The sequence below is a fragment of the Emiliania huxleyi genome (genome assembly GCF_000372725.1).
Source record: "Emiliania huxleyi CCMP1516 chromosome Unknown EMIHUscaffold_197, whole genome shotgun sequence".
Lineage (NCBI taxonomy): Eukaryota > Haptophyta > Isochrysidales > Noelaerhabdaceae > Emiliania > Emiliania huxleyi.
This window is the reverse complement of record NW_005200623.1, coordinates 65156-77497: the sequence shown is the minus strand read 5'-3', so window position 1 is coordinate 77497 and position 12342 is coordinate 65156. Positions and strand designations below refer to the sequence as shown.

Sequence of the window (12342 nt, the reverse complement as noted above, 5' to 3'; positions counted from 1 at the left end):
CGCAGATGCTGAGAGGCGGCGCGAGGGAACCGAGCGTGTGCTTGCTCGCACTCGCGACGCCCAGCAACGACCCCCGCGCTAAAACGCCCCCGATGGGAGAGTCTTTGAGAGGACAAGCCGAGATACACAGCTGTTGAGAAGTTTACCTTTAACACCTTGCCAAAACGTTACAGCGGGCACCTCGGAATCTTCGCACATCAGTGCGTTAGGGTCGATTCCGCGAGTTGCAGTGGCTGCGCCCCCCGGCAGGCCGTGAGGTGTCCGCAACTGCTGATGCTGCTTGCCTCACTCACAATGCTCTCAAGTGCTCTTGCTACCTCTGACTGCAGTACTATGGACCGCAGCACCTGGCTGGATGCGGGTGGTGACGCCACGCTGGACGGTGATGTCACCACTTGCTCATTTTCGTGTGCTATCGCAACCTTCTCTGATGGTGGAGCTTGTGTGGGCGAGTGTCTGACCTCGACACGCGGGTACTCCAGCGATTGCGCGGCGTGTTTCGGTCGGCGAGCGGCATGCGGCGCCTCTACCTGCTTCACTGTCTGCTTTCCCGACCAGACCACTGCAGCTTGCCAAACCTGCACGGCATCGTGCGAGCCCACGCTCGCCGACTGCTTGGGGGCAGCACTGTCTCCACCACTTCCCTCGTCTCCACCACCCTCGCCGCCACTGCCCTCGCCCTCCCAGCCGCCACCTTCGCCCACTCCTCCGCCACCCCTGCCCTCGCCATTCGCCCCTTCTACACCCCCACCACTGCCCTCGCCGCCGCCGCCATCCCCGCCGCTGCCGTCGCCGCCGCCACCCCCATCGCCGCCGCCGCCACCCTCGCCGCCGCCGCCGCCACCCCCACCGCCGCCGCCGCCACCCTCGCCGCCGCCGCCGCCACCCTCGCCGCCGCCACCGCCGCCCTCGCCGCCACCGTGGCCACCAGGTCATCATCAGCCACCTTCACTGCCTCCGCCGCCGCCGCCGCCGCCACCACCACCGCTGCCACCATCGCCACAACCACTACCGCCCTCGCCTGCGCCGTCGCTGCCGCCGCGGCCGCCGCCACCGTCGCCACAACCACCACCGCCCTCGCTTGCCCCGCTGCCGCCGCCGCCGCCGCCGCCGCCGCCGCCGTCACCGCCACCTCAAATCATGCCTCTGCCATCATCGCCACCGCCACCGCCGCCAGCGTCGCCCCCTCATCCGACGTCACATGTGCCCCCTGTGCCGCCGTCACCGTTGCCCTCGCCACCGTCAACCCTACCGCCGCCGAAGGCATCACACCCTTCTGCGTTGCCGGAGATAACCTCAAAGACTTGCGGGCTCGAGCAGCCCTTCACGCTGCAAAAGACCAACCTCTGCCCCAACGGCAGCTGTACCTGGTGTGGAGAAGCTGGGGGGCAGAGTGGGCCAGACACGCCGTCCCGCCGAGCTTCATGTGAGACCGCCTACGTGCGAACTCAAACCTATGTAGCAGAGTGCGTACTGGTCCAGCAGGAGACCAACGACTTCAAGTGCAAAATGGACTGGCCTCCTCACTACGCTTGCCAGCAACAACCACCGCTGGTGCCGGTGCTGCCCCAAGCATGGCTGCCACCGCCCATGCACCCCCTGCCGAGCTGGCTTGAGCCGGCACAGCCACCAACTCCGCCTGTGCAGCTCACACGGTTTCCACCACCGCCGCTGTCGTCTCTGTCGCCGTCTCCACCGCCGCCGCTCCCCTCTCTGTCGCCGTCTCCACCGCCGCCGCTCCCCTCTCTGTCGCTGTCTCCACCGCCGCCGCTGTCGTCTCTGTCGCCGTCTCCGCCGCCGCCGCTCCCGTCTCTGTCGCCGTTGCCATCCTCCTCACCATCGCAATCCGGTGCTCGGCCATGCCTTGACGTCCCTGGCGCCCTGGCGGGCTTATACGACGCCCTGAGTGGAGACTGTGCGGAGGTCTTTTATATTGTTGTGGAGTTTGGGCCCCTCATTGATCTGTCGGTCACGCTGGGCAGCGTATGTTCGTGGAGCAACCAGGAGCTCTTGGCACACGCATCTTCGGCGGCCAAGACTTTGGGCATCCCGCCTGTGTCCTGGTCTCCGCCGCCTGGCTTCACTCTCTCCAGTGGAGTGAATGAAATGTGCGCACTGAGCTGCCACAAGGAGTGCTCTGGCTCAGACGTCTGCTCAAGCGTGTGTGGAGCACAACCGGTTGGGCAGCCGTCGCCACCGTCACCGCCGCTGCCGCCTTCATCTCCGCCAGCGCCACCACTGCCACCCCTGGCGCCATCTACAAGATACGGCATCCTCATGACCCCTGCCCGTCGGGGCGGAGACGGCACCGCCCGCAGCTGGGAGCTCCTTTGCGATGGCAAACAGGTAGCGTCCATGGAAGGAGACAACTCGGGTGACGCGCGCACGTTCGCTGTCGAAGTCTCTCCGGGCATGCAGTGTGCGCTCCTCGCACACTCCTCGTCGCTCCTTGGCTGGCAAGGCACAGAGTGGACAGGCCTTGGTCAGGTGGGCCTAACCATCGAATCTGGGTATCACGCGAGCTTCAACTTTGTCGTACCTTACCTACCGCCGCCACCGCCGCCGTCACCACCAGTTTTTCCACCGCCATAATTGCCTTCGGGAGGTGCGCGCGTCGCTCGATCAGAAGAAGCCGCTCGTTCTCGTCCAAGAGGGGAACCTAGAGAAAGGCGGTACGCTCGCAGCGCTGCGTGCAGAGTGCCCCGGGCATCTGCGGGAAGCCATCTTCGACAAAGGCTGGTCGTTGACGACGTGGCACCGCATCGAGGCCTTCCAGCTCGTGTCGCTCAAGGTCATCACTGAGGCGCTGCCACCCCCCTCCACGGCACCCTCCGCCCCCTCTCCATCCAAAATGCCTAGACTCGAATGACGTAGGCCTTGCTGCTCTGCTCGCCTGCCTATGAGGACGAGACGGCTCTGCCGCTCTACGTGCCGGGCGAGGCGCAGCGCGAGCACCTCGGCTTCCTCCAGCCGGTGGTGCTCTGGGTCTCGCCATCCAACTCGGGTGCAGTGTACTTGGTCAACGAGCTAAAGTCCAAGTTTGCGGCGGACACCCTCACCGTCGTCGTCGAAGACGAGGCGCCCACCCAGGAGTCTCGTAAACCGACCCACATGCTGCTCTATCTCAACGCCAATACCTGGTCGGGGGAACGCGGGGTGCGGCTCGCGGAGCAGGTCAAGCAGGCGCGCGCCGACAAGCTCACGATTGTGATGGCGCACGAGAACGACCCGACGCGCGATGGCTGTGCGTTTGACTGCATGTTCCAGACCACGCCGCAGGAGCTCATCGCCGGCCTCGATGGGCACCCGGGTCTGTACAAGGCCCTCGCCACATCCTTCTTTCCTGGAGCATTCCGCGAGGTACTCCGCGCCTGCTTGGGCATACCATGACGTGCTCCGAGATATGACGCGATGCGCTCACCTCCGTAGGTGTCGCTCGTGCTCCTGGCCAAGAAGCTCGGTGCGACTCCGGTGAGCGAAAACGTCAACGACGCGAGGAGCGGCGTCATCCGATACGCCATTCGCGGCCGGGTCAGCAATCGGGCCAGTACGCGCCGCAGCAGCCGCTTCAGCACCTCGGAACAAGTCGACGTCGGCCCCGAGGAATCGGCGCGGCAAGTGGTGTGAGGTACCTGCCGCGCGGAGAAGGCAGCTGTTGGATGTGGAGCGAGAGGAGTGTGTGTGTAAGTGCGTGCGTGCGTCGGGGCGGCACTGCTAGTGACACTGACAGCGCTCAGCGGAGGCGGGAGGGGAGGTATCAGGTAAGGAGGTGGCCATGCGGGTGCCGGGGACTCCCCGGGGGGCACAGGGGATGTGCGGAAAAGTTTTACCTCACTTTTTACAACAGCAGCTCCCGCCCGACCGAGCACCGTGGACGCGCGAAGGCGCATACGGTGCTGCGGGGCCGAGAGCGCTGCAAGCTTTCCCCGACTGGGTCGTGGATCGCCGTGATCAGTTGTGCGCGCCTCAGCCCCCCGATCCGGGAAGGGGCGGGATGCGTGTTCATGCAGTTGGGCGGTCCTCCGACCGCCCGAGCGCTTTCCCTCGGTCTGTTAAACCTGAGGTCGTGGCCGTTTGGTATTCTCAGCCCCCCGCCGCACTGGGAGAGGTAGGGCTCCGGCAAGCGCTTGGCGCGGCGGCGAGGTCACGCGGTGGTGACCTACGAGCGGGGATGGGAGACAATTTCAGTGGCGGCGGCGGCGCCGGGGGGGAGGGGGGGGGGGGGGGGGCTACCCGGGTACCGACGGGGGCTGTGAGGGCTGTGAGGGGCTGTGAGGGGCTTGTGGGTGTGTGTGGCGGTGCGGTGCTGGGTGGTAGTAGTGGCGGGTGTGGCTGGGGAGGGGGGCGCGCCTCGGCGCCGCTGATCTTGTCGACGTCGCCCGCGCGCGGCGACTCCGCGGCCACGGGCGGGTACCCCTCGAAGCGGTAGCCGGAGCGGAACCACGGGATGTTGGCGGCGAGGGTGACTAGCCTACGTGCGGAGTACGCAAACGTGAGGGCGGGAAGGCGGTCTTGTGCAGTGTAATCAGAGCACCGCGTGAATGCAACGGAGAAGATACAGTGGATACAGCGGAATACGACCGAATACGGCGGAGTACGTGCCCTCTCGGGCGCTAGTTGGGAGGCAAGAACACGCAGTCCGCTTCTAGTGGTGACGAGCCCGGAGGCGAGGGGGGTCACGAGGAAGGCGACAATCGACGTGTCCGCGTAGAGGCCCGACACGCCCGCAATGTCGGGGATCAGCGTCTTGAAGTCGTCCGGCTCGCCGTCGACGGCGAGGCCGTAGATGAGGAGGGCGGTGCCGGCGCCCGCGAGGCAGCCCGCCGCCGCGGCAGACGGGTGGATGCGGTCGTTCAGGCCCATCAGGACGGGGACGACGCAGGTCGCGCAGACGAGGTCGGCGAGGACGAAGAGCGAGAGGACGGAGAGGTGGGCGTCGCCTGTTCACGGCGAAGTGGTGTGAAGAGACGCTGCTCACAGCCCGACCGAGGGCGGGTGCGGAGCGCGTCGCCGCGGTGCGTCGAGATGACGATGGCTGGCACGTTGACGACGACGGCGGCGAGCACAAAGTTGAGTGCCACGATGGTGCGCGGCGCCTCGGCTTCCGAGGGGAGGGCCTTCCAGTCGCGGACGAGGACGTACGTCGTAAAGGGCTTGAAGATGGCCGCCACGCCCGTCTGGATGGTGTCGGCGGACGATGCGACCATCATCGTGGTCAGGATGACGGCGCACACCTGCCAGCCGACGTTGAGCTCGTTGAGCGCGTAGAAGCCGGCGAAGGAGGGGAACTGGGGGAAGAGGAAGGGGCCGTACTCGCGGTACGAGACCATGCCGACCACGCCGTACAGGACCATCAGCGGGATCGTGAGCAGGATCCCGCCGATCGCGCCCTTGCGCAGCTTGGCCTGGTCCTCGGCCGCCCACACGCGCTGCTGGAAGCCAGAGTGCATCATGTTGGCGCACGTGACGGCGGAGATGAGGATGAAGGCCATCTTGAAGGAGTTGCCGTAGGTGGAGCCGCCCGCGCCCGTGGCGGCCGGGTCGCCCGTCCCGGTTGTGGTCACCTCCTCCCAGCGGTCGCTCCGCCCATCCGCACCGCTGTCTGCCGTGAAGGCGGCGATGCACACGAGGAAAGTGAAGAGGAAGATGCCGACCCCCTGCACCTTGTCGGTGACGAGGGAGACGGGGAGGCCGGCGATCGCCGTGTACAGCAGCGTGCAGAGCGAGACGCCGAGGACGAGGCCCAACTTTAGGCGGTGACCCTTGTCGGTGACGCCGCCCGCGGCGGCCGCGTCGTACACGTCCGCCGGGTCGCAGAGGGCGAGGACGGCGTCGCCAATGGCGGAGAACTCGGCGGTGAGGTAGAGGCAGAGGTAGAGGAGCGAGACGAGCGTGCAGTACACGTTCACCAGCGAGCCGTACCGCAGCTGCACGTAGTCGGAGAAGGTGCAGCCAAACGGCAGGTGCTTGCGCATGATCGGGCCGATCCAGCCAAAGATGGCGATGGGGACGAGGGTCGAGAGGGTGTAGCCGGCGAGGGCGACCGGCCCGCCGATGATGCTCGCCTCGGGCACGGTGAAGAGCACCCACGCGCCTGCGCCCGAAGCGAAGAAGGAGAGCGAGAGCGAGACGATTCCCTGCGAGTTGCGCGCCGTGAGGTACTGATCGGCGTCCTGTGTAGCGCTGCGGAGGAAGCGGTAGCCGATGGCGAGCGAGATGCAGAGAAACACGGCGAGAGTGCCGTACACGGCCCCGTACGCGCCACCCTGAGAGACATAGTCGGCCGACATGTCGGGCGACGTACACGTGCTGCGGGAGATCTCCGGAGATACTGCCCACGTTTTGCGCCGACTTTGCTTCTTCAAGCGGAAGAATTCTTAAAATACAAGCCTCTCTCACAGCACAGGCGTCGTTGGCGCACATACTGAGCGGCAGCTGCGCTGGAAATAAGGAAGAGGCGCGTCACTTCATGCGGAAGCTCGACAAACACACAGCGAGGGCGACAGCAAGAGTTGAACGGGAGGCGCCGGACTCAAAAGACACCGCCACATTCCTGAGACGAGCGAGGGCAGCCTCCTTAAAGGCGAAAGGGTCTAGATTTGGGGCGCTCGCCGAAGAGGAGTACGACAAAATAGCACCCGTGATTGCCTGCACGCTACCCGCACTCACGGACTCCATACCCGAAAGAAAGAGAAGGGAGCTCGCGGGAGAGGTGACGAGTGAACTACAGGTAGTGGGGAAGGCAGCCTCGATTGCCATACAGACATGGGTGCGAAACAACGACAAGACCAAGGCACGGGCAGAGGAACGAGAGAAGAATATAGGGTGGATAAAGCGCCTGTTCACGGCATGGAGGGTGAGCCACACCGAACGTACCGAGCGAAGGGCCGAGCGGAAGGAGGACGGGGAAGATGACTCAGAGGAGGACGAACCAGTGGAAATTCAGTTGTCAGATGTCACGATGTATGATGTAACATACTTGACCCCCCCCCTTGGCGCCTCGTGTTTTTCGTGCCAAACCAGCGCGATCTCGGCGGGGCGTCAGCGCCTCTCGGAGGGGCATCATGCGCTCCCGGGGCCGCCCGACGGCGCGGGCCTCTTGCCGATGGACCCAGCCGAGGTGCCCAACCAGTTGGAGTCGCGCTGACGCGCTGCGGCGACCACCAGCCAGCTTTTCAGCGCGGTCGAGGACGGTGCGCCGAAAGAGTAGACAGTCTCCGGTCCATCCGGAATTTTGTCGTTTTAGTTAGCACTGCTGCTGCAGACAGGGCCCGCGTGACCCCTTGCCCTTCCCGGATCCAGCTCGCTGAGGCGTGGCGTCACCCCGCTGACCGCCCACAGGTGGCTGACGAAGCGCCACTCATCGCTGCTTTCGCGCGCCTGCTCCACAGAGGGCTCCTGCGGCTCTCCCTCGTCGCGTGACCGCCGCCGACAGCATGTGCTCCGTCGTCCCCGCCGGCGCGGAGCTGCGCCACGTCGAATTGTTCGGTGGCTCGACCGCCGGCGCGCCCATCCTCGCCTCCTGCGCGCCTCACACCCAGTATTTTCCTCGCGCGCGGCCGACAAAGTAGGCACACGACCACCTCCCTCCCGCTCACCCCCCCACGATGCACAGCCCGTCCACTCTCGCCGGCAAGGCGCACGGAACGCCCAATTTGGGCTGGAAATGCCGCCGCCACGGGTTGGTGGCGCCCTCGGCAGCGGGGCAGCGCCACGCCGCGCAAACTTGCGCGACAAACTTGCGACCTCTGTCCCTCGTATTCACCCCAGATTTTGCCCTATCCAGGCTCACCCGGTACCGCGAGCGGCGAGCCGCGCCAAGTTTGCTCCATTTCCGACAAGTTCATCCCGCCCGAACGCCGGATCTTCGGCCGCCTGGAGGCCCAGGACGGGGCTTGGGACCGGCCAGGTGTGGATTCTCCACGGCGCTGCGGTGTATCTGCGCGCCCATGGCGCGTTCAGGGGTGTGCCTGAGGCGTGTTGACTGCGGGGCGCCGCGATAGCGCGGCGCCGACGGTTGTGTCGCGCACTGTCACACCCACGACACTGTCACAGTGTGTGTGCAGTGCGTCCACTCCGGCGACCGTGACGCCGTCGGCGCTCGTCACAAACATCTACTGTGGAGCTCTAAGTGTGGTTGCGTGTGGTACTAGTGGTGCTGCACTAGGCGGCCCGTTTTTAGCAAAAAGCAGATACCACATCGCGCGTGGTCATCGAAAAACCGCATGTTCGCCCGTCTGGGACCTCTTCGTACGGCTCCAAAAATCGCTCCTTAACGACGGCTACGCGGCCCGGCGGTCAATCTGCGCCTTCTCAGTGGTGGAGGGGATGTGGGCGGTACGTGCGGACCGCGTGGTGCTGCGATGGCTTGACGAGTGCGACTCCCAGCGTCGACTCTGCGACCCCACGGAGCCTCTGCTGCTCCGGGGGGGGGGGTCTGCAGACCACCCGGCCGAACTTCAGAGTCGCGGTGCTCCTCAAATACCGCTCAAACGCCCACGATGTTGTGCAGGGGACATATGCTGATGATCCTGGCCCGATTGGTTCGCGCAGAAAGCTTCTGGGCGGTCGTTAAGGTTCGCTCCCCGCACACCGGCCCGGAAGTATGTTACATCATAGATGCATCCGAAGGGGACCCCAGCGCCGGCATCATCCGTAGAGGCACGAGTGTTCGAAGAGAGAGTGGACCTGAGCAACAACATGACGTGTAGGCAAATGATCGGAGTGGGAGTCAGAAATGTGGTCCTTGCGCGAGGGGAGCTTGATAGACTCGAGGGGCCAGGATACGCCGCGAGGAGGACGGAGTTGCGCAAGGCGAAAGAAGCCGCGAGAACAAGGGACCGGCAGGCGGCGGCGTCGCAGGACGAGGCAGAAGAGAACGACGCGACAGAGGAGGAAGTGACAAGGGAGAGACCGACGAGAGTGGGACGGCCGCGAGGTGGCATGAAGGTTGCAGCGAGAAGCGGCGAGAGACTGCGAAAAGAGATACGAAGAGGCAGACTCCCCAGGGTGGGCGACGGCTAGCGCATCACACTCCTCTCCTTAAAATCCCTGTGTGGTGGCGGCGTGCCGTTCTCCCATCCCTCCCTTGGGTTGTGTGTTTTCTTTCTTTCTTTCTTTCAGCACACTCAATCAATCAATCAAGCACACTGGCACGACAAGGGCGCGGACTGGCGCGGACTGGCACACACACCGGCTCACCACCGGAGCCGCCTAAGCGACTCCGTTAAGAACGGCAATGCACTCCGCACCGTGTGAGTGAGTGAGTGAGTGAGTATTCTTGATACGAAACCACGACGACACACACCAGTCGACTCGCATCGGTTGCCTCCATGAACGGCGGAGCTATTCTCGCGTCCACACCACACCTGGCTCCAACGTGGACACGCCCATAGCTGGGGACACTACTAGGTCACGCATGGCATCAGAAGTTTTATCTCTGGGCCCCGAAAGGCATCTCTAGCAGCGTCGTTACGCATGCGCCCTCCCCTCCTGGGCGCATACGCCTCGCGTCTCGACAGAGCGTAAGCCCTTGGTGTGTGACGAGACGAGTTCTTCGCCATCGCCGCGAGCAGCAAGCCGCCCGCCGCAAACAGCCGGAGGCATCGCCGCGGCACTGACTGCGCCGCGCTCCCGCACCCGTCGACGACGCTCCCCCCGCGGAAGACCGCGCGTAGCGACGCCTTGACGATCGAGATGAGCGCGCTTGAAGCTCGCCCACCTACTGCCCCTGAGAGTTGGTTACCGAGTGGGATCAGCTCCCCCCCTTGGGATCGAAGCCGCCACACCTCGCACCCAACATCCCAGGCGGGATCAGAGAGAGACTCCGCACCGGACACCGCCCGGGCACAGACCCCCTACCCGTCGGACTACGCCTGGACCCCTCACAGAGCAGCCCACGCACAGGTCACGCATCGGCAGATTTGACACCTGGTTCAGGCGTGACAGCACACACTGGTCACAGTTGCATAGCCCTGCCGGGGGGGACGAGTTCGCAAGGTTAATATTAAAGAATACACACACACACACACTCACACTCACTGCACTCCGCACCATGCACTGACAATGCCGCTCTCCCCGCACGCTAGCTCGTTCACCGTCTGCCACGCCACAGCGGTGTGGAGGACGACCGACAAACGCTGCATTTGCAGGCCGTGCCAGTTCTTGGTTGTCCATGTGACCTCGTCCAGGTGCTGAGCATGCGAAAGGTTGTTGCTCAGCTGGTTCGCGATCAAGGAGCACGGGACGCGATCAAGGTAGGAGAGCGAGAGGGTGAGGGGACCCTATCACGCTATCAGAGAGAGGTCCTCAGCAAGCAGACGCCGAGGTCCTCACAGCAGGAGGTCCTCAGACACACGGCAGAGGTCCACCTAAGCTGCTCTAGGCGGGTAGGCGCCTCCGCCAAAACCCGAACCACATTTCGATGCACGATGGTGTGAATGTATGAAAAACATAACGAGGGATTGAATGGTGCACACACACACGGACGCACCATACACCAGACCATAATGTTACTTCCTTGCATTTACTATACAAACCGGTCTCATGCAGGTCTCATGACACTGCGCAGGCCACTCGAAGCGCTCCGCGGGACGCGGGTGCAGATGAGAGTGTTGAGGAAGGGCATGGCGGCGCGCGCCGACCCGTTGCGGGCGACGCGGGGCGCCGGGCCGGCGTAGGGGCGCGCATTACTGCAACGAGCAACCACGAAACGCCGTGAGGACCTCTCGCCAGGTGTGAGGGGACCTCTCTCGGCGCCGGCGTGAGGTGAGGTCGTGAGGACATCCTGGCGGTCTAACTCTTTCCAGGCTTAAGCTTCTCGTCAGTAGGGAGCATTTGGCGAGGAGCGGTAATAATTTTTGCGAAACATCTAGTGAGTAGTATATAGTCGCGCAGCCTCTTCTTGGAGTGAGGACCTCATGGCGTGAGGACCTGTTGGCGTGAGGACCTCTTGGCTGGTGTGAGTTTCTCGTAATAGCAGTCCAGCTGTGAGTCCTGTGCTGGGTGGCCGTGGGCGGCACGGCAGCAAGCAGCAGCGCCGGGCGACGACGACTTACCGCCTCCCGGTCCCCCTCCAGAGTCATAATAGTTCATCCCAGTACTGTGTACAGCAAGCATGCGAGAGTGCACCGACAGGCTGCTGCTACGAGTACGACTACTGGAGTTGTAAAGTGTCTTCATGACTCTACTCAGTATAGATGCGACGTTGGCGAACAGCGCCTGTTCGCCCCCCGCAGGCAGTGTACATCGTCCCAACAGACACGCTCCACTGGACGGACTCGCCGCTCTTCGCGGCCCTTTTCGTGCTGGCCGCGCCCATCACCGCTCCCGTCGCTAATGTCTGGTACACGCCTCGCGCTCTACTGGACAGGCTCGCCGCTCTTCGCGCTGCTGGCGGTGGCGCCTCCTGGCTCACTGCTGCTCTCCCTGGATCTCCTTCCATTCTGCTCGCCCGCCTTCTTCCTCGCGATCGGTGGTTGGGCAACCGCCGCGATTCTCTGCCTGGCAAGCACACTCGGCTTGTGCATGGCGACTTCTTCGCGGCGTGTGCCTTCGCGGCGCGTGGCTCGCTTAGGACTTCGCCTCGGGGCCTCCCAGCAGAACTCTTCGTCCTCCGGTCCACCCTCGCCTCCTCCCCCTCTGCCGTCGGCCGAGCAGGAGCAGCTCGACGGCGCTGGCGCGACCGCGCCATCGCCGCCGCTTATCGCTCACCGCGACCGCTTATCGCTCGGCGGCGATGGCCGCCGCCGCCGCCGCGACCTCGACGCGACTTCGCCATCGCCGCCTGCAGGGGAGGCTGGGTGGGGCCGCTGGTCGCTGCGCGGATCTGCGCTGCGCTTTGAGCTTCGCGTACCGATTCTGACGCGTGCGGCCGACGTGAGGTGCGAGTGTCTCGCCGGGTGGAGCGGCGGGCCACGAGGGGGGGGGCTCCTCGACGTGCGCGTGAAAGACGAGCAGCTGCTAGGGGGTCGGCTTGTGGCCGGGTGCTCTCAAGTGGTGCGGCCGACCGAGCTCAGCTGGCTGCTCGACACGTCGGCGGAGGGCGAGAGGTGTAGCTCGGCCCCAAGTGCCGGGCGCTTCCCCGCGGCTATTCTTCACCGTCCTCTCCCTCCGTCGCCACGCAGGCTGCTCTGCGTCGAGCTGCCGGTTCGTGCGCCGCCGCCGGAGCAGGAATGGGGCCCGAGTGGAAGACTGCGGCGGCGCGGGCGGAGGCCTCCGTCCCGGCCGCCACCGACGGCCATCTTTCGATCGCTCCGCGTGGCTGGCGAGGACGTTGGCGAGCCGCTCCTAGTCGTGGGCAACCAGAGCAGCATCTCGAGCCAGTCGCTCGCACTCAAGCGC

General features: G+C 64.8%; 2 protein-coding genes across 2 annotated transcripts; both read right to left on the bottom strand.

The window, feature by feature from the left end:
- Positions 1-4144: 4144 nt before the first annotated feature.
- EMIHUDRAFT_233786 (hypothetical protein) lies at positions 4145-6290 on the bottom strand (the record flags this gene model as incomplete). Its single annotated transcript, XM_005781938.1, has 4 exons — positions 4145-4159; positions 4375-4471; positions 4700-4940; positions 4979-6290. 4 exons carry the CDS (start codon positions 6288-6290, stop codon positions 4145-4147), a joined length of 1665 nt encoding a protein of 554 aa, XP_005781995.1.
- A 760-nt stretch (positions 6291-7050) lies between these two features.
- EMIHUDRAFT_365830 (hypothetical protein) lies at positions 7051-8181 on the bottom strand. The gene is given in 4 exon segments (XM_005781937.1): positions 7051-7196; positions 7327-7334; positions 7352-7503; positions 7787-8181. The coding sequence occupies 2 exon segments, from the start codon at positions 7845-7847 to the stop codon at positions 7361-7363; spliced, it is 204 nt and encodes a 67-aa protein (XP_005781994.1). The 5' UTR covers positions 7848-8181; the 3' UTR covers positions 7051-7196; positions 7327-7334; positions 7352-7360.
- Between the last annotated feature and the right edge of the window lie 4161 nt (positions 8182-12342).